Raw genomic sequence first — 25,748 nt, 5'->3', positions numbered from 1 at the left:
CTTTTTATTTAAAGACTTCTTAGAAAACACCCAATGACTTGCTGCCCCCATAGAGTCACCTGCCTCTTCAACAGATGACACCAGAAGACCAGTTTCTAAGTCCTCCATCTGCTTTTGATAGTTTTTCTACCTCTATGCCTGGCATACAGGAAGTAAACAAAAAATATTTGCTGAATGAAGGAATGGGTAAGTGAATGAATAACTAAATGGGTGTAAACATTACTTCTTACTATTATAAAAGGATTCTACTCTATGGGTTCTAATCTGCTGCTTCTAATGTGATATGGACAGACTCCATAAATTTTTAATAGCATAACAGTGTCAAGTATGGTACTCAGTTTCTTTGTTGGCAAAATGTATGTTACCCTCATAAATCATATAATGATTTTATGAGATAATACACACAAACCACATAAAACAATGCTTCTCACAGTGTACAAAGGCAATAAATTTTAGCTATTATCATTATAGAAATTAGATATCTAGACTTATTAGGGTTGTGTGTAAACAAGCTTAAAGTAAAAACATGATAAATTTGTTTTATTTATTTAGGATACTCAGGGAATTGGGTTTTTTTTAAACTACTGCAGGTATACTGTGAACTTGCAGGTATGTGAGAGATTTATGCTTCTGGACAAGATGGAGTAACAGGGAATACATTTACACTCTTGCCTGAACCAATGGAAAAGAAAAATCAGATAAAATACAGAAAATGATAGTTTTCAGGCATTAGATAGTAGGTAGCATAGGACAGTGATCCTTAAAAGAAAGGAAACAAACAAGGTAAACCTTATGATTGCCCTAGCTTACTGCCTGGAGACTTTCCAGCCACAGCACAGGAACAGGAACTCAGGCAGAGCCCTGCAGCCTCTCTGAGTTGAAGACAGAGAGCTGGGCATCCAGAGAAGCCCAGGTGGCCGAGTTCACAGGGCAGAGAACCAGAGAGGAGACAGCTGTGCAGAGAAATGACTCAAGAAATCTACAGAGTCCGCCTATAGTCTTCAGCTGAGTACAGATCAGTGTACGTGTAAGATGAAATCATCCAAAGCCTGGGAAAGAATAACATGAAAAGTTTTAGAGGAAGCAATCCCCAAGTTCACACAGGGCCAGAAACAGGTCCTGTTCCCACCAAAGTAAAAAACCGCATTCTAGTTGCATCTGTTATAGTACTCAGAAAGGTTTTGCCCAACAGCAAAGCAAAATTAGCTCAAGGCTAAATGCTTCTCTAGTTGCATGTAACAAAGTATAAAGCAAGACCTGAAAGGATGAAACTGTCTCTAAATAAATTAACCACATCCTAGAATTAAAATACAGAAATATCCAACACAAAATAAGGCAAAACTCACAATATCTGGAATCCAATAAAAAATTACCAAACATGCAAAGAAGCAGGAAAATGTAACCTATAATGAGAAAAATCATTCAATTGAAAACAACCCAGAAATGACAAAGATGACAGAATTAGGAAACAAAGATGTTAAAACAGTTACTATAATTGTATTCATATACTCAAGAAGCTACAGGAAATATCAAACATGTTAAGTAGATACATAGAAGACATTTTTTTAAGGTGCAAACTGAACTTCTAGAGATAAAAACTACAATGTCAGAAATGAAAAATAAACTGGATGGGATTAACAGGTGATTAGATATTGCCAAAAAATAATTAGTGAACTTGAAAACAGCAATGGAAATTATTCAAAATGAAACAAAGAGAAAAATGAATGGAAAAAGTAAACAAATTATCAGTGATCTGTAGGACCCCTACAAGAGGTCAAATATGTGTAATTGGAATTCTGGAAGATAGAAGAGAAGGGGGGATCAGAAAAAAATATCTGAAGAAGTAATAGCCAAAAATTTTCCAAATTTGATGAACTATATATCCCTACATATTCAAGAAGCAAAATGAACCCAAACCAAAGACATTACAAGAAAGCTACAGACCAATGTCTCTCATAAACATAGATGCAAAAATTCTTTACAAAATGTTAGCAAATTGGATCCAATAACATATAAAAAGGATAATACATTATAACCAAGTGGAGTTTATCCTGGGAATACAACTGTTGCTTCAACAATTGAAAATCAACCAATCACTATATTAACTGACAAAATAAGGAAAACTGACACAGATGCAGAAAAGCATTTGAAAAAGTACAATACCCATTCCTATTAAAAACTCTCAGCACACTAGGAAAAGAAGGGAACTTTCTCAACATGATAAAGAGCATCTATGATAAACCTATAGCAGCCATCATATCTAATGGTAAAAGAACAAATGCTTCCTCCCTAAGGCTACAAACAAGGCAAGGATGTCTACTCTCACACTTTGATTTCACATTGCATAGGAGGTGCTAGCCAGTGTAATAAAGAAAAAGAAATTAACTAAAGGAGTCCACATTAGAAAGAAGTATCTTTATTACTTAAAGAACTATCTTTATTCCCAGAAGACAGAACTATCTATGTAGAAAATCTTATGGAATCATAAAAACAGTATGAGAACAAATGAATTTAGCAAATTCCTAAGCTAGAATATCAATATAATAAAATTAATCGTATTTCTATATTGGCAAGGAACAACTGGTATTTGACTTTTAAAAATATGCAATTTATCACATCATAAAGAAATACTTAAGTATAAATTTGATAAAAACTGTGCAAAATCTGTACACTGAAAATTATAAAACACTGTTCAGAGAGGTTAAAGAAGACCTTAAAAAATGGATAAGTTACAAATCTAATCAAAATTCCAGCAGGTTATTCACAGAAATTGACAGACTAATTCTAAAATTCACATGAAAATGCAAAATGCCTAAAATGGTCAAAGCAATTTTGAACACAAAAAATAAAGCTGAAGAACTATGTACGTGAGAAAATTAGATCACTAGTTCCAGACAACTGTAGGATCATTTTATGATATAATTTTAATACAGAGATGGCCATCACTTTTTCACATATATTTTATCTTTGTAAAATATAAAAATATTGCACATATCCCCTTTGACAATTGCCTCATCTTGTTCCCTCCTTTCTCCTTCCTAGAGGTAATTATGGTGAGTCTGGTAACCTTCTTTCCAGAACTTTTTTGTACATCTATGTACATGTTTATGTAGACTTAGAAAATCAGAGTGCCAGCATACCTCAGAGATATTGCAAGTTCAGTTCCAGACCACCACAATAAAGTGAATATTGCAATAAAGCAAGTCACACAAATTTTCTGGTTTCCCAGTTTATATAAAAATTATGTTTATATTGTGCTGTATTTTATTAAGTGTGCAATAGCACTATGCTTAAAATAACACTGTACATACCTTAATTAAAAAACAGCTTATTGCTAAAAAATGCAAACCATCATCTGAGCCTTCAACAAGTCATAGTAGTAAATAACATTAAAGATCACGGAACACCATAACAACTATAATAATAATGAAAAAGTTTGAAATATTGTGAGAATTACCAAAATGTGACACAGAGACATGAAATGAGCAAATGCCATTGGAAATATGGCACCAATAGGCTTGCTTGAAGTACAACTGCCACACAACTTCAATTTGTAAAAAATGCAGCATCTGTGAAGCCCAATAAAATGAAGTATGCCTGTACTGTATATGTTTAATACTATGAAGGAATATATGAGAGTGAAAAAAGCTAAAATTGAGGACAATTGTTACCTAGGGGCAGGGCCAGAGATGGGGTCAGGGTAAGGGTATGGGACAGTGAGATGGATAAGGATGCCATTAGAAAGGGTCCAGTCTAGGCAGCTTCAAATCTCTTGGTAATGTTTCATTTTCTTAACATTTCTTAACATGTTTCATTTTCTTAACATGGGAAACAGGGATATCGTGAATATATTTGGGTAAAAGGTTTCAAGATTTCTCAAAACTATATTAATTTATTTTCTATGACTTGAAATTAAAACAGTCAAATAAAGTGATTTCTATAGTACCACTGTCACAACTTTCAACAGAGAGTATTACTGTAACTTTAATGTGTTCAGGCGTGCTGAACACATATAGTACTAAAGTATAAAATGGTTGAGTATAAGACAATATTGACGTTTATTTGTTTATATTATTAGGCATGTTAACAGGATGGTAATTACATTTTGCAAACAGAAATTCACAAAACTATTTAAGGATGAAATACGATGGTGAGGATTTGCTTTAAAATACTATAGGAAAGAGATGCATGAGATAGATGAAGGGCTAAAATATTGTTAATTATTGGAGCTAGACGGTAGGTTCATGAGGGCTCTTTAAAATGTTCTCTCTACTTTCATAAATATTTGAAAAGTTCAAAGTTTCTTTTAATGAAAATTATATGTTAATGCTGGAGAAAAGATGTAATTTTACTAATTTTAGTGTCACAATATATTTCTCCAGAAAAGAAAAATTACATACTTTTATATTAAGAACTTCTCAAGATTAAAAATGAGTTTAGGGCTTCCCTGGTGGTGCAGTGGTTGAGAGTCCGCCTGCCGATGCAGGGGACACAGGTTCGTGCCCCGGTCTAGGAAGATCCCACATGCCGCGGAGCGGCTGGGCACGTGAGCCATGGCCGCTGAGCCTGCGCGTCTGGAGCCTGTGCTCCACAACGGGAGAGGCCACGGCAGTGAGAGGCCCGCGTACCGCAAAAAAAAAAAAAAAAAATGAGTTTAGACTCTGGTCTTAAAGATACTTTAAAGTTTTATAATAAAAAGACCCCAGTTGAACACTTATTAACAGCAAAAGCATCTCTATAATCAACTACAAAACCTAAAATTAACTGATCTCTTTTCTGCTTTAATCCACAATATTCTATTCCAACAGGAGCTCTATCAAGTATTCAAAATGTTCCAAGATCACAGAACAAAGCGTGTCTTCCTCTCAAAGGCAAGCTACTGCTGGTGTGTAACCAACTGCATCAGCCTTCTGTGGATAAAAATAGCCTTCAAACACCCCATGCACCAAAGACCAAAGACCCAGGGAAAGTCTAAGAACAAAGCAGTTACCAGGGAGGAATTCGGCCGGCTGAGAGCTTGCCCTTCTGCCCTTCACACAAGAGTCTGTTTGCAACTGAGACTGGGTTCTTGATTCCTATAAAATAAAATTGGCAGAAAATGAAGTCAAAAAGTCTTCAAGTTTCCCACTCAATCCTGTGGCAGTTTCAATATGACAAATTTTAAATATCATGGAAAACTTTCTTTAAATATACTAATGAAAACCGTTAATTACCATGAAAAATAAGGATCAAATTGACAAATATATGAATACTTATAGATATAAGAACAAATATAAAACATATATTCTCATTTTATCATGTGCTACAGCAGCAAAGACTGAATTTGCAATAATACAAATTTAAATTAAGTTCCTTTTTAATAGATTTCAGTATAGAATTTAAAAAATAAACTGAAAACTTGGCATCTATTATCAAAACCATGAATTTCCTCTAAAGAATAAACATGATTACAAACAGCTTCAAATTTACTTTGGGGAGAAAAATTAATGACCAAAAATTTTAAATCTCACCTGCAAGAAAAAATAAAGAGAAAGTCCTACAAATGGAATAAGCGTGGGGAGAGGCCAAGTATGTACAAGATTGAGACTTAAAATATGGTTCAGATTGTTTCCAGAAGGGAAAACAAAATGTGAACAGTGAGAAAAGGGTGCTTACCTAGGAGGAAAAATAGGACAGAAAGTATTAGCATGAAAAAAATTGCTAGCATGACAATGACAATGACAAACATGACAATGATGATGATAGAAGACAGTGACAGAATCTTAGGATCCAGTATGCGCCAGGCCCAGCGTCAAGCCCTTAAATGTATCAGATTATTTAACTGATCCTTCAACTCTATCACATAAGTACAGTTATAAACCCTATCTGATTACTGAGGAAACATTTGCACAGGTTAAGTTACCTGCCCAGGATCACACACTGAGATTTTAACAAAGGCAGCTAATGTCAGAGACCATGCCCTTAACCACTAACCTATGGATGCCTTTCAGAACACTATTAATAACAACAACAACAAAAAAAACAGAAGTGGGAAACAAAGAGACTAAAAACCTCAAATTAAGGTCACCAGATTGCCTTAAAACAAAACTAGATATTTAGCTAAACACCAAAAACTTCTCTGCCCCCGCAAAGAATGTATGAAGTAGCAAAGAAAGGAAAAGGTTAGACGGGCCCAGCCGCTCAGCGGCATGTGGGATCTTCCCGGACCGGGGCACAAACCCGTGTCCCCTGCATCAGCAGGCGGACTCTCAACCACTGCGCCACCAGGGAAGCCCTGTACTAGCTCTTAAAATAAATTTATTTCTGTATGTGATGATACAGTAGACATTAATAATTACCAAATCAACTTACAAATTCAAAGCTATAAATTCTCCATCAAAGCTTCAAAAGGATTTCTATGATGCATGACAAGCTGACTCTTAAATTCATCAGGAAAAAAAATTTTTTGTAAAAAAATGAAGAGGTATTCACCTTACAAGATAACCATTTTTTATCAAAAGCTATTCTAATTGAGTGTGGTCTGGGTACAAAATAGACAAATATATCAATGGAATAGAATAAATCTGAAGTTGAGACACAAACACATGTGCATGTGGCTATTTAATACATGATATAGATAGTATTTCAAATGAATAGGAAAACGGATGGACTATCTATGAGAGGTGGAAAGAACACAGAGTGATGGGAGTCAGAAACCAGCTATCAATTTATCGCTTCTCAGCTATAAATTCACCCTTGGTTGCCTTATGGGTGAAAGTGGATATGGGCCTTTTAACTATGTTTCCTTTGCCAGCTGGCACACGGGTCAGCTTTGTCAGTAGAGGGCACTGGAGACACCATGCAGGAGAAAAAGGTGGCCTGCCAGCCAGGCTCCAGGAGAGCAGCAGTTATTCTCACTATCTGGCCCACAAGGTTCTCTCCAGTGCTAAGTGCTTGCGGGGTGCAGCTTTCTCCAGCATTTGGCTACCATGTTTTCCCCAACTCCTGATTCAGGCCACAGCAGCATAGCTGACAGCCCCAGAAAGAACAGGACCAGGCCCAGCTCAAGTCACTGATCCCCACACCTTCTCCTCAGCCCCATAGCAAAGCATCCTGTGGGGCTGGCTGTCTAGGGAGCCAAAAACCCAATCCTCATCCTGCAAACAAAGGTTTAATTCCCATGGCTTCCTGGCCTCTGTGTGCCCAGCTATCAGCCTGAGGCCCCCAGGATTGTTTCTGCTCTCACAGTGACTGTGGCCTGGGTAACCCAGCAAAAAAGTGGGCTGTCAAACAGTCAGCTGCAGCCACACCTTCTTCTGTGAGGTCTGAACTCCCTTCCAAGTTTATCCTTAGCTGGGTAGTCTCCCTCTGCCCTTTACATTAAGCTTCTTCTGTTTAAAATGCTGTGTGGTTTCTGTCCCCTAGTTGGACCCAGACTGACACGGTAACCTTGGACAAATTACTAAATCTCTCCTGTGTCTCAGTTTCCTCACCTATAAAATGGGGATAAAAGTACTGATCTCAGAAGGTTATCACGAGAACTAAATGATTTAACATACATGAACTACTGGAGAACATTGCATGGTATGTATGTAATACTCACCCAATAAATGGTACTTAATATTATCGTTACTGTTGTTACTGTTGTTATATAGGGACAATTTGCTGATCAATTCAGAAATTGATCAACAAACAATGTATTCAAGAAGCCAATGAAAAATAAATTACACATGTATTTGAAGAAAATGTAGGTTACTGTAGTTACAATTATGAGTGAGATAAACCTTAAGAAATACAAAATCACAAAAGGGAAAGTAATGAGTCTGACAAATAAAATTTTAAGTTCCAATATGATAAAGCACGTTATAAACAGAGGTAAAAGGCAAGCCACACAAGAAGTATAAACAGTTCACAGAGAAATGCTAATGGCCTTTAAAAATATGAAATTTCATTAAATACCAATAAAACCTCATAATAAAAGAAATTTAAACTAATTGAAATGCTATTCTTACCTATCACAAAAATCAGAAAAGATACAGACGATTGGAACAATGAATAAGTAAATTGACCTAGTTGATATACATAGAATACACACCCAACAACTGCAGAATACTCTTTTGAAGTTCACACGGAACATTCATCAAAATACGCCATAAGCTGAGCCATAAAGCAAGTCTCAGAAAGTTTCAAGGGGTTGGAACCATTCAGAATACATTCTCTAACCACAGTGACATTAAACTGGAAGTCAATACAGCCTTTAGGCAAATAAATTTGACAACTCCTATGAAAAAGACAAATTCCTTGGGAAACACACATAAGAAAAAATATAGATAATCTTATAACTGGTAAAGAAATTGAATCCCATTTATTTAAAACTTCCCACAAAGAAAACTCCAATGATTCAAAATAACTAATGCATTTTCCAAACAATTAAAAAACATTCCAATTGTACACACACTCTTTCAAAGAACAGAGGAGAAAAAAATCCCAACTCATTTTATGAGGCCAGCCATAACATGATTCCAAAATCTAAAAAGAATATTTTAAGAAAGTAAAATTAAAGCCAATCTATTATATAAACATAAATGTCAAAATCTTAAACATCAGTAAATCAAATCCAGTGGAATGTGAAAAAGATAAAAAATCACAATCCTGACTTTATGCCAGGAATGAAAAGTTGGTTTAACATTCAAAAATCAACCATAAATTCCATCATATCTAACAAAATAAAAAAGAAAAGCCAAAGATGCAGAAAAGCACTTAATGATATTCAATAACCCATTTAACATAAAAATTATCAGCAAACTAAGACTAGAAGGAAATGTCCTCAATCTGATAAAGAGCATTTATGAAAATCCTACAGCTACCAGCACACAGTATGGTGAAATATCTAATGCTCTCCCTCTAAGACCAGGAACAAAGCAAGGACGTACACTATCACCGCTTATATTCAATACTGCACCGAGTGTCAGAGCCAGCACAATAATGCAAGAAAAAAAAATTTTTAATATTAGAAAGGAAAAAAAAAACTGCCATGATTCAAAGATGTGACTGTGTATATAGAAATTACAAGAGAATCTATTTTTCTAATTGCTTGAATTAATAAGTGAAGTCATCAAGGCCACTGAATATAAGTCCAATACACAAAACTCAACTGTATTTCTAAATACAAAAATAACTGGATATTGATTTTTAAAATATATATTTACAATAGCCATCAAAAAAACTTAATATCTAGAATAAATCTAATAAAAAGGGTGTATAAGACATCTATACTAAAAACCATAAAACACTGCTGAGAAAGAAATGAATAATATTTATACAAATGCACATATTTCATGTTTATGAACAGGAATATCCAATATTGTTAAGATGTCAGTTGTCCACATATGGTTTTATACATTCAATGCAATACTAGTCAAAATCTCAGCAGGGTTTTATTATGGACATTGACAAGTTGATTCTAAAAATTTTATGAAAATGCCATAAACTTAGAATAGCCAATACAGGGGCTTCCCCGGTGGCACAGTGGTTAAGAATCCGCCTGCCAGGGCTTCCCTGGTGGCGCTAGTGGTTGAGAACCTGCCTGCCAATGCAGGGAACACGGGTTCGAGCCCTGGTCTGGGAAGATCCCACATGCCGCGGAGCAACTGGGCCCGTGAGCCACAACTACTGAGCCTGCGCGTCTGGAGCCTGTGCTCCGCAACAAGAGAGGCCGAGACAGTGAAAGGCCCGCGCACCGCGCACCGCGATGAAGAGTGGACCCCGCTCGCCGCAACTAGAGAAAGCCCTCGCACAGAAACGACGACCCAACACTGCCAAAAATAAATAAATTTATAAAAAAAAAAAAAAAAAAGAATCCGCCTGCCAATGTGGGGGACACGGGTTCAAGCCCTGGTCTGGGAACATCCCACATGCTGTGGAGCAGCTAAGCCCATGCGCCACAACTACTGAGCCTGCGCTCTAGAGCCCGCGAGCCACAACTACTGAGCCCATGTGCCACAATTACTGAAGCTTGCATGCCTAGAGCCCGTGCTCTGAAACAAGAGAAGCCACGCAATGAGAAGCCCACACATCGCAACAAAGAGTAGCCCCCGCTCGTCGCAACTAGAGAAAGCCCAGACCCAACACAGCCAAAAATAAATTAAAAAAAAAAAAAAGAATAGCCAATACAACTGTAAAGAAAAAAAAGAAAAAGGAAGTTGGAAGTCTTACACTATCAAATTATCAAAATACAATATAAAGCTATAGAAATCAAGACAGTGTGGGACTGGCAATAGACAGATTAATGGAATAGAAGGTATAGAAACAAACCATTACACATACAGTCACCTGATTTGCCAACACAATTCTATGAGGAAAGAACTGTCCTTTCTATTGACAATAGCAATGAGCCGTTTGGATAGCCATAAGAGGGCAAAAAGTTAATTTCGGTTCCTACTTCGCTCAAATTAATCTGAGCTTGATAAGAAAGCTAAATGTGAAGGGTTAAAAACAATAGAACTACTAAAAGAAAACAGTGGAAGCTACCTTCAAAACTTTGGGTAGGCAAAGATTTCTTAAACAAAATACAATAAAAATTAACCATAATATTAAAGGTTGATAACTTAAACTTCATTAGAAGAGTGAGCAACAGACTGGGAGCAGATATTCACAATACATGTACCTGACAAAGGATCTGTATGAAAAATATATAAGGTACTCCAACAAATAAATTTTTTAAAAATCCAATAAGAAGTATGCGGGGGCTTCCCTGGTGGCGCAATGGTTGAGAGTCCGCCTGCCGATGCAGGAGACACGGGTTCGTGCCCCAGTCTGGGAAGATCCCACATGCCATGGACCGGCTGGGCCCGTGAGCCATGGCTGCTGAGCCTGCGCGTCTGGAGCCTGTGCTCCGCAACGGGAGGGGCCACAACAGTGAGAGGCCCGCGTACCGCAAAAAAAAAGTATGCAAAAGACTTGAACACACTGCACAACAAGGACATCTAAATGGCCAATAAGCATATGAGATGGTTCTCAATATCATTAGTCACCAGAGAAACTCAAATTAAAACAATAATACCACTACACATGTATCAAAATGACTAAATTTTAAAAAGAATAACAGTATCAAACATTGGCAAGGATGCAGAGTAACTGAAGTGCTCATACACTGTGCGAGTATAGATTGTAACAACTACTTTCTAAAACTGTCTGACAGTATCTTCTAAAGCAAAGTACATATGTACTTAAACTTACCATTCCAAATCCTAGGTTTATACTCAACAGAAATATTAATAAGTGCATATGTCTACCAAAAGACATGCACAAAAATATGCACTGGAGTTTTATTCATAACAGTCAAAAACTAGAAATTATTTAAATATCCACCAAGAGAATAAGTTATTTTATATTCATGCAATAAAATGCTATTAACACAAAAGAAAAAACTACTATGACACAATCATAAATCAATCTCACAGGCATAACATTAAGCAAAAGAAACCAGACACAGAGGTGTACGATTCCATTCATAGGAATTTGAAGAACAGGCAAATTAATCTATGGTGCCTAAAGTCAGAATTAATGGACAAGGGGGAGTGGGTAGGAGGAGAGTACAAGAGGTATAAACTAGGAAGAGGCATAAAGAACCCTTCTGGGAGTTTGGAAATGTTCTATATTTTGACATGGAAATGTTTTATGTCTTGATTTGGTGGTGGTTTACATGGCTATATACATCTAGAAATTAATGAAGTTTTATATTTAAAATCGCTTATATGTGGAATCTAAAAAATGGTACAAATGAACTTATTTATAAAAGAGAAATATAGTCACAGATGTAGAAAACAAACATATGGTTACCAGGAGGAAGGGGAGGAGGGATAAACTGGGAGATTAGGATTGACATATACATAATATTATATATAAAATAGATAACCAATAAGGACCTACTGTATAGCAAAAGGAGCTCTACTCAATATTCTGTAACGGCCTATATGGGAAAAGAATCTAAAAAAGAGTGGACATATGTATAACTGATTGACTTTGCTGTACAGCAGAAACTAACACAACACTGTAAATCAACTATACTCCAAAAAAATATTTTTTTTTCAAAAATCTGTGCCCTTCATGTATATTTTGTTTAATAAGTAAACTGCGAAACATTTGTATCTTATATGTACTGATGTGGAAAAAATCTCCAAGACATCCTATTTAAAGAAAAAAAGAGGGCTTCCCTGGTGGCGCAATGGTTGAGAGTCCGCCTGTCGATGCAGGGAACGCAAGTTCATGCCCCAGTCCGGGAAGATCCCACATGCCGCGGAGCGGCTGGGCCCGTGAGCCATGGCCGCTGAGCCTGCGCGTCCGGAGCCTGTGCTCCACAACGGGAGAGGCCACAGCACTGACAGGCCCGCGTACCGCAAAAAAAAAAAAAGAAAAAAAGAAAGTTTCATAATAATATGTACATTGATTTTTTAAAAATATGTGCAAAACTATGTTTCTCTTACATATAAATATGGATAAATGCACATTATTTTACTGGTTAAACCTCTTAAGGAGAGTTTTGGAAGGAAAGATTTGGAAGACCAAAGGTAAATTTTATTTATATCATTTGAAGTTTTTAACAATAAAAATATATTATTTGTGTATTCAAATAATTGCAAAATTAATAGAATATCCTAACTCCCATTTTACATGTCTGTAATCTCTTGAGGAGATGGAGGAGAATGATCAAACTCTAACCAAAGACTTGGACATAAGCTATTTCACTGTTTTCTTTCTATCTGTAGGTAAGATTTTCTGTTTTAAATTCCATAAAAGAAAACAATGTTTGTTTTCAACACTATTCCAAGTAAGAATGAAGAAAACAATTGAGCTAAGTCTTTAGGAGGAATGAAATGGTAATATTCAGGGTTTTTCTAAGAATAGAGATAATGTGTTATAATGTTCACATACCACTCAGTGCTCCAACAGCTCCAAAATTCAGGGATTTTCCATCCATTATGCTGGCATCACACTCAATTTCACCCAGGAGATTTAGATTAGATCCCATTCCTGCATTTGTAAAAGGAGAATCCTAAAAGATAAAAACAAACATTAAAATACCATTAGTCTTAGAGAAGAATTAATGTCAACACTTCATAAACTCTTCCAAAAACTAGAAAGGGAAAGAACACTTCCCAACTCATTGTATGATACCAGTGCAACCCTGATTCCAAAACAAAGCAAAGATATCATAAGGAAAGAAAACTACAGGACAATATACCTTGTGAATATTGACACCAAAATCCTCAAGGAAAGCAAATGCAGCAAAATATGAAAGGATTAAACACCATGAACAAGAGGGATTCCAGGAAAGCAAGTTTGGTTTAATATCTGAAACTCATTGTAATACACCATGTTAATAAAATAAAGAATAAAACAAATTTTTAAAACATGATCATATTAATAGAGAAAAAGGATTTGACAAAATCCAATACCCTTTCATGAGAAAAACACTCAACAAACTAGAAATAGAAGGGAACTTCCTTAACATGATAAAGGGCATCTACAGGAGTCCAAAGCTAACATCATATTTAATGGTGAAAGACCCTTTCCCCTAAGATCAGGAACAACACAACAATGTTCACTCTTACCACTTCTTTTCAGCATTATAGTGGATATTCTGAACAAGACAATTAGGCAAAAAAGAAAAACAAAGAGCATCTAGATTAGAAAGGAAGAAGTAAAATTACCTCTATTGGAAGATGACATGATCTTGTATACAAAAAATCCTAAAAACTCCACTAAAAAACTATGAGAACTAATAAAAAAATTCAACAGGATTGCAAGATATAAGCTCAATATGCAAAAATCAGTTGTATTTCTATACCTTAGTAATGAAAAATCTGAAAATGAAATTAAGAAAACAATTCAATTTACAATAACATCAAAAAGAATAAAATAGGAATAAATTTAACAAAAGAAGTGTAAGAGGTGTACAGTAAAAACTATAAAACATGTTTTAAAGAAATTAAAGACCTAAGTCAATGGAAGGACATCAATGTACATAGAACAGAAGACTTAATATCTTTAAGATGGCAATACTCCCCAAATTGGTCTGATTCAACACAATCCCTTATCAAATCCTAGCTGCCCTTTTTGCAAAAATTGGCAAACTAATCTTACAATTCATATGGAAATGCAAGGAACTAAGAATAGTCAACAATTTTTAAAAGAAAAACACTTTTTTTCTTTTAAAAATTGAAGGCTCACACTTCTAGGTTTTATAACTTACTACAAATTAAAGTAATCAAGACAGTGTGATATGGACATATAGCTAAGGATAGACATAGATCAATGCAATAGAAGTGTCCAGAAATAAGCCTTACACTTATGGTCAATTCATCAGGGATGCCAAAACAATTCAATAAAGAAAGGATAACTTATAAGAACCTACTGGATAGCAAAAGGAACTCTACTCAATATTCTGTAATGACCTATATGGGAAAAGAATCTAAAAAAGAGTAGATATATGTATATGTATAACTGATTGACTTTGCTGTACAGCAGAAACTAATACAACATTGTAAATCAACTATACTCCAATAAAAATTAATTTTTTTTAAAAAGCAGAAAACAAATACTTCTTTACTGGGTTCAGCAATTTAGTAAGTGAAAATATATATGCAATAAAGTTTCAGTTACAGTATTAAAAAAAAAAGAAAAAAGAAAGTATAGTCTTTTCCATAAATGGTGCTGGGACAATTAGATATCCAAACGCAAGAGAGTATCTGAGTCAGAAATCACAGTTAATGCAGAAAAATTAACTATGTTCTAAGCTAAGACCAATATTATCTAGGAAACCAGGGCAATTCTTTACCAACCTAAAGATCACCAAATGCCCAAAATTATCTACAAATGTCCCCAGTTTCCTGGATCCAAGGAAAACTGACCAAAACATTAAGACCTCCCTAATGTGTACCTATAACTTGAGCAAAGGGGTCAGGTATTTGAGACCAGGGCTTTTGTTCTAATGCAGTTAGAAAATCTAATTGTCCACAGAATTTTAGAAGATCACAGACTGGAAAACAACAAAAGGTCTGTATAATTAAATAGAAAGTGAGTGATACAAACAATAAGTACTTTGAGGATTCAAAAAGAAATGGCCCAGTATAAGATGAAGAAGTTAATAGCAGACTTCCTGAAGGATGTAAAACAAAACCAAAGACTGGTCAGGGAGCTAGAAAATTCCACTTGGTGGATATGCAGGGAGCAACACGTAGGCAGCCGTAAAGTGTCAGAGTCACAGAAGACACATTTAGGAAACATGGTTGGCTGGAGCCAAATATGGAGATTGCTCCATGCCACTCATCAGAATCTGGACTTGATTGGGAAAATAATGAGAAGCCATTCAAGCTTTCTGTAGAAGAAAAAGTCAAGATGAGTATATTGGCCAAGGAAACATAAACTGACATTCACATATTATTGATATATGAAAAGGAAGGGGAGGAAACTGAAATCAGAGAGACCAAACTGGGGGCTATTTTACAATGCAGGCTTGAAACATTAACCACTTGATATGAAATGACAGCAGCAGGGAAAAGGAAATAGAAGGAGAGAGAAAAGGACCAGAACTTCCAAACTTGAGAGATAAATAAAACCATTAATAAAAACGGGGCATTTTATAAGATGAAGGAAAGAAATTGCGTAATTAAGTGTAACGAGTTTGAATAAGGCCTTCCAAGTGAATATTCTACCTAAATCAATTCACAACTAAATATTGGGAAAGAGATCACAACTAAATAAGGACTATGATTTAGAACAGATAAAGACTGAATCCTTGCCCTGGATTAGTTCATATACTTATATATATATATATACATATATATATATATATACATATATATATATATACACACATACATATATGTATGTATGTATGTACGTATATTGGGGGAGTGGCAGAGAAAGGTTTACTGCAGGCAGGGCCAAGCAAGAGCGGGTGGCTCGTGCTCAAAAGCCTGAACCCATATATCCAAACATAAAAGACCCAGGTCAGAAGCCTCTATGACACTGAACAGAGAGACAGTACAAGTAAGCACAAGTAAATTATCACCATATTACAAGGGTTTTTTTTTTTAACTCTACATAACCTCCCTTGCCTAATCACATATATCTTTCAAAGTACATGAGAAAGGAACTGAAATGTGAGAAAAATGTAAAGCATCATATTTAGTAATTCCCAAAACATATGTACAAGATTATAACAGTATATATGCCATTTCAACAATCTTTAAAATGGGATATATCAGCAAATAAGCTCTACAAAATTAATTTCAATATAATACAAAGTTAAAAATCACAAAGTGAAGTAAATTATTCTAAAAATAACTCTTGCCCAATGTTTAAATTTGACATTTCAAAAATACCTAAGAAAAAGGGATATAAGAAAATTAAAGGATATCTTAGAAGCAATTTTTTTTCAAAAATACTTCTCCTACTTCAAAATACATTTATAACTTCAAAAGTGTGTCTACTGAACTTCTGCTTCTGACTTTGAAGGCATAATAGGGATCATATTTGTCCTCCTAACTAGAAAATCAGACAAAATATATGAAACAGACAGACTTCGTTCAATAGCCAGCACAGGACTGTGATCCTGAGAAAAACAGGCACAAATCAGGTGCCTCCACTTAATCCCTAGAGATACTTTTCAGACCACAGCACAGGGAAGAGGAACCCAAAAAAGAGCCAACATTCTTCCAGAGTTGAGGAGACAAAGTTATGAGTTCACGGAGGCCAGAAAGGCTAGAATATGCAATACAGGGTGCAAAGAGGAGGAAGCTACACGGAGAGAATGCCAGAGGCCTGTAGGACCCTGAGACTTTAAATGAGTATTAGCCTACATACACTTGTGAGGAAGCTACAAGACCAAAGAAAGAACCCCTGGAAAAGAGTAAGCTGAGCAATCCCTGGAGCTCACACAGAGGAGAGTTCCCATCAGCCAGAGTGAGGACATCAGGAAAAGTCTCAGGTAACGTCTAGAGTTGGGCCAAATCAGCCCTAGAAACAAGGCTACTTTAGACTTGCACTAACAAGGTTTTAAAGAAGCCTCAAGGGCTTCCCTGGTGGCGCAGTGGTTGAGAGTCCGCCTGCCGATGCAGGGGGCGCGGGTTCGTGCCCCAGTCCAGGGAGATCCCACATGCTGCAGAGTGGCTGGGCCCGTGAGCCATGGCCGCTGAGCCTGCGCGTCCGGAGCCTGTGCTCCGCAACAGGAGAGGCCACAACAGTGAGAGGCCTGCGTACCACAAAAAAAAAAAAAAAAAAAAACAGCCTCAAAAGGATCAAAATGATTTACACAACAGTGTCCCAGAACAAAGTCCTACAATATTTGAAGAAATACTACAATATCCAACTCCCAAAGATGTAAAATACAGTGTTTAAAAAAAACCAAAGATGACCAGCATTCAAATAAGCAGAAAACTATGCCTCATAACCAGAAGAAACTACCACACAAAAACAGACCTATAAATGACAGATGATAGAACTAGCAAACAATTCTAATGTTAACTAACAATGTTAAACTAGCTTTCACAAACATACTCTATATGTTCAAGTACGTATAGGAAAACATGAAGATAAGAAGAAAAAGAAGCTATGAAAAAATAAATTAATCAAACTTCTAGAGATGAAAAATATAATCTAAGGTGAAAAACACTTTGGAACAAAAAAAGATTTTCACATTAGGTAAAACTAAAGAAATCCAAATAAAATATGGACTTTAGTTAATAATAATGTGTTAATACAGGTTCATTTACCGTGAAACATGTACCATACTAATATAGATGCTAATAGGGAAGATGAGGTATTGGGTGTACTGGAATTCTCTGTATTAGCTTCTCAATTTTTCTGTAAATCTAAAACTGTTCTAAAATTAAAACTTTATTTTAAAATATCAAGCCACAGACTGGGAGAAAAATTTTACGAAACATAAAGGTAGAGGACTTGTACCCAGTATATATAAAAAAATCATACAACTCAGTAAGACAATCCAAAGTTTTTAATGGGCAATCAATTTCATGAACAGATTGCAAATAATACATGAAAATATGTATAATATCATTAGTCATTAGGGAATGCAAATTGAAACCACGAGATACCACTAAAATGGTTAGATTTAAAAGGCCAACAATAGTGAGTTTTGGCAAAAAAGTAGAGCAACTGTAACCCTCATACACTGCTAGTAAGAATAAAAATAGCAAACAGTTTGGCAGTTTCTTTAAAGTTAAGCATACACTTACCATAGATCCAGCAATTCTACTCCTAACTATTTATCCAAGAAAAATGAAAGCATATGTCCACATAAAGACTTGAATGAAAATGTTCATATCAGCTTTAATCAGAACGGCCAAAAGAGGGAAACAACACAAATGCTCATCGACTGGTAAATGGATAAACAAATTGTGATATATCGATACAATAAAATACTATTCAGCAATAAAAGGAACAAATTCTTAATTTACCCAACAATATGGATGAATCTCAAAAGCATTATGCTAAGTGAAAGAAGCCACTCACAAAAGGCCACATAATGTATGATTCTATTTATACCAAATTCTAGAAAAGGCCAGATTATGAAAAAAGCAGATAGTAGTTGCCAGGGGTGGCTGAGAGGAGGGGATCCACTGCAGACAGGCATTATGAGAGAATTTTGGGGGTGATGGAAATGTTATATGTCAAGATTGAGTTGGTAGTTACATTGGTAGTTACATTTGTCAAAACTCATCAAATTGTACACTTAAAATTGGTGCATTTTGTTGTATATAAATTATATTTCAATAAAACTGAAAAAAAATTGTACTTATCACTCAGTAATAAACTGACCACCCCATATACTAACTTTCCCCTTATAATGTACATAAGTTTTTTATACGGTCATTTGTTGTTGATTTTCTGAGCTGAATCATTTTGTACAACTAGCAATCATTATATCCGATCAGTAGCCAGCGATCCTTTTAAAATCCTGTTTACTCCCCTGTTCAAAAACCTGCAATGGTTTTCTGTCATACTTTAGAATAAAATCTAAAGTCTTACTTTCCAAGGTTTACAAGGCCCTACGTGATCTGGCCCCTCTCTTCCTCTCCCTTACTATGCACCAGCCACACGCCTCCTTGTAATTCTTGCACAAGAGGAACACTCCCACCTGAAGGCTTTTACGTTTTGAAATGCTGAGCTTAGTGAGCAATTATAGTAGGGGAAAAAGGCAGTAAATAAAGACTGCGTGTGTGTGTGTGTGTGTGTGTGTGTGTGTGTACAGAAACATACACATACACGTTATGTCTGCATATATAAATAGCTGATGTCCCATGATGGTAAGTACTAGAAAGAAGAATAAAATGGGATAAGAAGAGACTTTCCCTTCAAACCCGAGACTCCCTTCCCCGACACCTTTGTTTGCATGGCTTTCTCCCCCATCTTGTTCATGTGACATCTCTGGGCAGGTCAGTCCTTCCCATACTGACTTAGCATTTCCCCAACCTTCCCTAATGATTTTTTCTCTTACTATCTTATTCTTCTCTATGGTACTTTTTACTACTTGACATTATACATAATTGTCTAATTCTCCCCACAGAATGTAAGCCCTGTAAGTACAATAATTTGTCTTTTTAGGTGTTGTATCCCAATGTCTAAAGTAATGCTTGGTACACAGTAGGTATTCAATAAATATTTGCAGAATGAATAGGAGTTAATTACAAATAGATATAAATACAATAACTGATCACTGTGAACTATAAGCCCTTAAGCAAGCTGATACTTACTGATTCCTACAGGTTACTGCTATAAAGAAATGCCAGAAAAATGTAATAGAGTGTTAAGAATCCAATCTTTTCACAGTTGAAACAAGAGAAATGAAATAAATTCAGACAACAGAATTTTCAGTTTCTAAAAGATAACATTTTAAAAGCAAAATATTTTTTAAGTTTACTTATAACTTTCAATGGAGACAAAGCTTTAAAAAACAAGATCACTTTGCTTAACCCAGCAAACAGAGGGCAGGAAAGCCAAGAGGCGAATCAAGAGCTACACGCCCACCATGACATGGAAACCCTTTCTTATTAATGAAATTTGGAAACACCGAGCCAAGGCAAAGATCTGCAAAGCATTACTCTTTCACTCTAAACCACAACCTGTATTACCCATTTAATGTCCTTTGCTGAAAGCATAAAATAAGAACTGTTTGCAAGGCTATGGGGTATACTGTACCTCTGGGGATCTATTATGAGACCTCTATTAACAGCACTTACAGATGCAAACAATTTAGTTTTCAAATGCTGTACAAAAACTGGACTGGCACACTGTAAAATCATTTTTATATAAAATGATTTATGTCTGTCCAATTTCCAATCTTCCTTTTAGGAGAAGTTAGACATTTACAGGAAATTACTAATATGTTAGTATTCATACCTTGTTAATCAAGGGCAAGTTCAACAGTAGAATGAAATTACGTGATAATACACTTTCTTATTCAAAATTAAGTATGCTAAGATATCAAAATTATTTTTATTATTGCCTTCATTAATAAGCAGGTAGTTTTATTAATCTAAAGCTAATGAGGGAAAAAAATGGAACTGCTTTTGAAACAATTTCTTGAATCATTTTTAAATAGAATAATAAACACAGGATGTACACTCCATGTTGTTATAGTCTTTTTCAAACTAACACTAGTAAAAATTGTACAATAAACCTATCCTACCTGACACTATCCTAACAATTATAAACTCCCTGGTATTTCATCATCAATTCTCACTATTTATAGGATGAATAGAAGCCAATGAAAATGTATTACCAAACAATCATTGAGGATATTTTTATTAAGCAGCCAATTAAGCTCAAATTTTCAAGACCAGATTGCTGAAAGATTTCCAATTTAGATTCCTCTGTGGTGGTATAGGCTAAGATTCATCCATTCATTCAACAAAAAATTATTGTTCATCTATGTGCCAGGCAAATCTTTCTGTAAAGAGCCAGATATGTTATATAGTTCAGGCTTGGCCACACAGACAACTCTACAACTACTAAACTCTGCCTCTGTAACATGAAAAGCAGCCAGAGAAAATACACAAATGACTGAGCATGGCCGTGTTCCAATGAAACTTCATCATAAACACTGAAATTTGAATTTCATACAATTTTTTGGAGTCATGAAATACTATTCTTCTTTGGAGTTTTTTTCAACCATTTAAAAAAGGCAAAACCATTCTTAGTTTGCAGGCCATTCAAAAACAGGCAACAGTCCAGATTTGGCTTTCAGGCCATGGTTTATTAATCCTTGACCTAACCCACGGGGATATAGAAATGAACAAAACAGAAAAATATCATTGTACATGGAGCCAGAATTCTAGCTAAGGGAGACAGACAATAAGAAATTAAATAAATTAGATAGCTTATTAGATAGCAGTAAATATGATGAAGAAAAACAAAACAGGACAGGAAATAGGAAGTACTGGGCATGGCAAGAGGGCTATAAGGGGGAGACAAAAAAACCACAGGGCTAGTTACAATATATTTTTCCTTTTAAGTGTTAATCTGATGTAATTTCAGACTGACAGAGAAATGCAATAGTAGTATAGCATTAAGAATATATGAAGAACTCCTATAACTTTCAATAACAACAACCAAAAAAGAACCCAATTATAAAATGAGCAAAGGACTTGAATAGACGTCAACAGACATTTTTACCTGAAGAATACAAATGGTCAGCAAGCACGTAAAAAGATGTTCAACATCATTATTCATAGAGAAATAAAAATCATAGTCACAATGAGGTACCACTTTGTACCCATGAGGATGGTTATAATCACAAAAAACAGCAAGTGTCAGCAAGAACATGGAGAAATTGTAACACTTGTACAGTGCCGTTGGTAGTATAAAATGGTTCAGCTGTTGTGGAAACAGTCTGCTGATTTCACAAAAAGTTAAACACAGAATTAGTACATGGGAGAGATTGGCTCAAGATGGTAGAGTAGAAGAACGTGCGCTCACTCCCTATTGCAAGAGCACTGGAATCGAAACTAACTGCTGAACAATCATCGACAGGAAGATACTGGAACTCACCAAAAAAGATACCCCACATACAAAGCCAAAGGAGAAGCCACAATGAGACGGTAGGAGGGGCGCAATCACAAAAAAATCAAATCCCATAACTGCTGGGTGGGTGACTCACAACCTGGAGAACACTTATACCACAGAGGCCTACCCACTGGAGTAAAGGTTCTGAGCCCAACATCAGGCTTCCCAACCTGGGGGTCTAGCAACAGGAGGGGTATTCCCAGAGAACCAGACTTTGCAGGCTACCGGGATTTGATTGCAGGACTTCAACAGGACTGGGGGAAACAGATAATCCACTCTTGGAGGGCACACACAAAGTGGGGTGCACATCAGGACCCAGGGGGAAAGAGCAGTGACCCCATAGGAGACTGAACCAGACCTACTTGCTAGTGTTGGAGTATCTCCTGCAAAGGCCGGGGGTGGGAGGGGGTTGTGTCTGCGGCTCACTGCAAGGACAAGGACACTGGCAGCAGAAGTTCTGGGAAGTACTCCTTGGCATAAGCTCTCCCAGAGTCTGCCATTAGCCCCACCAAAGAGCCCCTAGGCTCCAGTGCTGGGTTGCCTCAGGTCAAAAAACCAACAGGGAGGGAACTCAGCCCCACCTATCAGCAGGGAAGTGGATTAAAGTTTTACTGAGCTCTGCCCACCACAGCAACACCCAGCCTCACCCATCACCAGTCCCTCCCATCAGGAAGCTTGCACAAGCCTCTTAGATACCCTCAGCCACCAGAGGGCAGACAGCAGAAGCAAGAAGGACTACAGTCCTGCACCCAGTGGAACAAAAAACACATTCACAGAAAGACAGACAAAATGTAAAGGCAGAGGATTATGTACTAGATAAAGGAACAAGATAAAATGCCAGAAAAACAACTAAATGAAGTGGAGATAGGCAACCTTCCTGAAAAAAAATTCAGAATAATGATAGTGAAGATGATCCAGGACCTCTGACAAAGAATGGAGGCAAAGATCAAGAATATGCAACAAATGTTTAACAAAGACATAGAAGAATTAAAGAACAAACACCTAGAAGAATTAAACAATAAACCAACAGAGATGAACAATACAATAACTGAAATGAAAAATACACTAGAAGGAATCAATAGCAGAATAACTGAGGCAGAACAGATAAGTGACCTGGAAGACAGAATGGTGGAATTCACTGCCACAGAAAAGAATAAAGAAAAAAGAATGAAAAGAAATGAAGACAACCTAAGAGACGTCTGGGACAACATTAAATGCACCAACATTCACATTATAGAGGTCCCAGAAGGAGAAGAGAGAGAGAAAGGACCCAAGAAAATATTTGAGGAGATTATACTCAAAAACTTCCCTAATATGGGAAAGGAAATAGCCACCCAAGTCGAGGAAGTGCAGAGAGTCCCAGGCAGGATAAACCCAAGGAGAAACATGCTGAAATACATAGTAATCAAACTGACAAAAATTAAAGACAAAGAAAAATAATTAAAAGCTACAAGGGAAAAATGACAAATAACATACAAGGGAACTCCCATAAGGTTAACAGCTGTTTTCTCAGCAGAAACTCTACAAGGCAGAAGGGAGTGGCATGACATATTTAAAGTGATGAAAGGGAAGTACCTACAACCAAGATTACTGTACCCAGCCAAGGATCTCATTCAGATTCAATGGAGAAATCAAAAGCTTTACAGACAAGCAAAAGCTAAGAGAATTCAGCACCACCAAACCAGCTCTACAACCAACACTAAAGGAACTTCTCTAAGTGGGAAAGACAAGAGAAGAAAAGGACCCACAAAAACGAACCCAAAACAATTAAGAAAATGGTAACAGGAACATACATATCAATAATTACCTTAAATGTGAATGGATTAAAGGCTGCAACCAAAAGACAAAGGCTTTTGAATGGATACAAAAACAAGACCCATATATATGCTGTCTACAAGAGACCACTTCAGACCTAGGGACACATACAGACTGAAAGTGAGGGGATAGAAACAGATATTCCATGCAAAGGGAAATCAAAAGAAAGTTGGAGTAGCAATACACATATCAGATAAAATAAACTTTAAAACAAACACTGTTAAAAGACACAAGGAAGGGCTTCCCTGGTGGCGCAGTGGTTAAGAATCTGCCTGCCAATGCAGGGGACACGGGTTCGAGCTGACAGAAAATTAATATGGAAACACAAGCTTTAAATGACACAATAGACCAGATAGATTTAATTGATATTTATAGGACATTCCATCCAAAAACAGCAGATTACATCTTCTCAAGTGCACACAGAACATTCTCCAGGATAGATCACATCTAGGGTCACAAATCAAGCCTCAGTAAATTTAAGAAAATTGAAATCATATCAAACATCTTTTCCAACCACAATGCTAAGAGACTAGAAATCAATTACAGGGGAAAAAAACATAAAAAACGCAAACACATAGAGGCTAAACAATACGTTACTAAATAACCAAGAGAACACTGAAGAAATCAAAGAGGAAATCAAAAAATACCTAGAGACAAATGTAAAGAAAACACGATGATCCAAAACCTATGGGATGCAGCAAAAGCAGTTCTAAGACGGAAGTTTATAGCAATAAAATCTACCTCAAGAAACAAGAAAAATCTCAAATAAACAATCTAACCTTACACCTAAAGGAACTAGAGAAAGAAGAACAAACAAAACCCAAAGTTAGTAGAAGGAAAGAAATCATAAAGATCGGAGCAGAAATAAATGAAATAGAAACAAAGAAAACAACAGAAAAGGTAAATAAAACTAAAAGATGGTTCTTTAAGAGGATAAACAAAATTGATAAACCTTTAGCCAGACTCATCAAGAAAAAGAGGGACAGGACTCAAATCAATAAAATTAGAAATGAAAAAGAAGTTACAATGGACGCCACAGAAATACAAAGCATAGTAAGAGACTACTGCAAGCAATTCTATGCCAATAAAATGGACAACCTGGAAAAAATGGACAAATTCTTAGAAAGGTATAACCTTCCAAGACTGAACCAGGAAGAAATAGAAAATATAAACAGACCAATCACAAGCACTGAAATGGAAACTGTAATTAAAAATCTTCCAACAAACAAAAGCCCAGGTCCAGATCGCTTCACAGGCAAATTCTATCAAACATTTAGAGAAGAGCTAACACCCATCCTTCTCAAACTTCCGTGAGCCACAATTACTGAGCCTGCGCGTCTGGAGCCTGTGCTCCGCAACAAGAGAGGCCGCGATAGTGAGAGGTATGTGCACCGCGATGAAGAGTGGCCCCCGCTTGCCACAACTAGAGAAAGCCCTCACACAGAAACGAAGACCCAACACAGCCATAAATAAATAAATTAAATTAAAAAAAAAAAAAAAAAAAGACACAAGGAAGGACACTATACAATGATCAAGGGATCAATCCAAGAAGAAGATATAACAATTATAAATATATATGCACCCAACATAGGAGCACCTCGATACATAAGGCAAATGCTAACAGCTATATAACAGGAAATCGATAGTAACACAATAGTGGGGGACTTTAACCCCTCACTTACACCAATGGAGAGATCATCCAGACAGAAAATTAATATGGAAACACAAGCTTTAAATGACACAATAGACCAGATAGATTTAATTGATATTTATAGGACATTCCATCCAAAAACAGCAGATTACATCTTCTCAAGTGCACACAGAACATTCTCCAGGATAGATCACATCTAGGGTCACAAATCAAG

At 36.2% G+C, this 25,748-nt stretch overlaps 1 protein-coding gene across 2 annotated transcripts in view; it reads right to left on the bottom strand.

Moving 5' to 3' along the window:
- Positions 1-25,748, bottom strand: part of TASP1 (taspase 1) — a 235,488-nt gene that overhangs the window by 178,115 nt on the left and 31,625 nt on the right. For both annotated transcript variants that reach the window (XM_024735456.1, XM_024735457.1), the window contains 2 exons: positions 12,913-13,033; positions 4,991-5,075 (listed from right to left, as the gene is read on the bottom strand). In XM_024735456.1, the coding sequence (XP_024591224.1) occupies positions 4,991-5,075; positions 12,913-13,033 (206 nt within the window). The remainder of the gene's footprint in view (positions 1-4,990; positions 5,076-12,912; positions 13,034-25,748) is intronic.

Source organism: Neophocaena asiaeorientalis, unplaced genomic scaffold, assembly GCF_003031525.2.
Source record: "Neophocaena asiaeorientalis asiaeorientalis breed wild unplaced genomic scaffold, Neophocaena_asiaeorientalis_V1.1 scaffold64, whole genome shotgun sequence".
NCBI lineage: Eukaryota > Metazoa > Chordata > Mammalia > Artiodactyla > Phocoenidae > Neophocaena > Neophocaena asiaeorientalis.
This window is presented reverse-complemented; position numbering and strand designations above follow the sequence as displayed.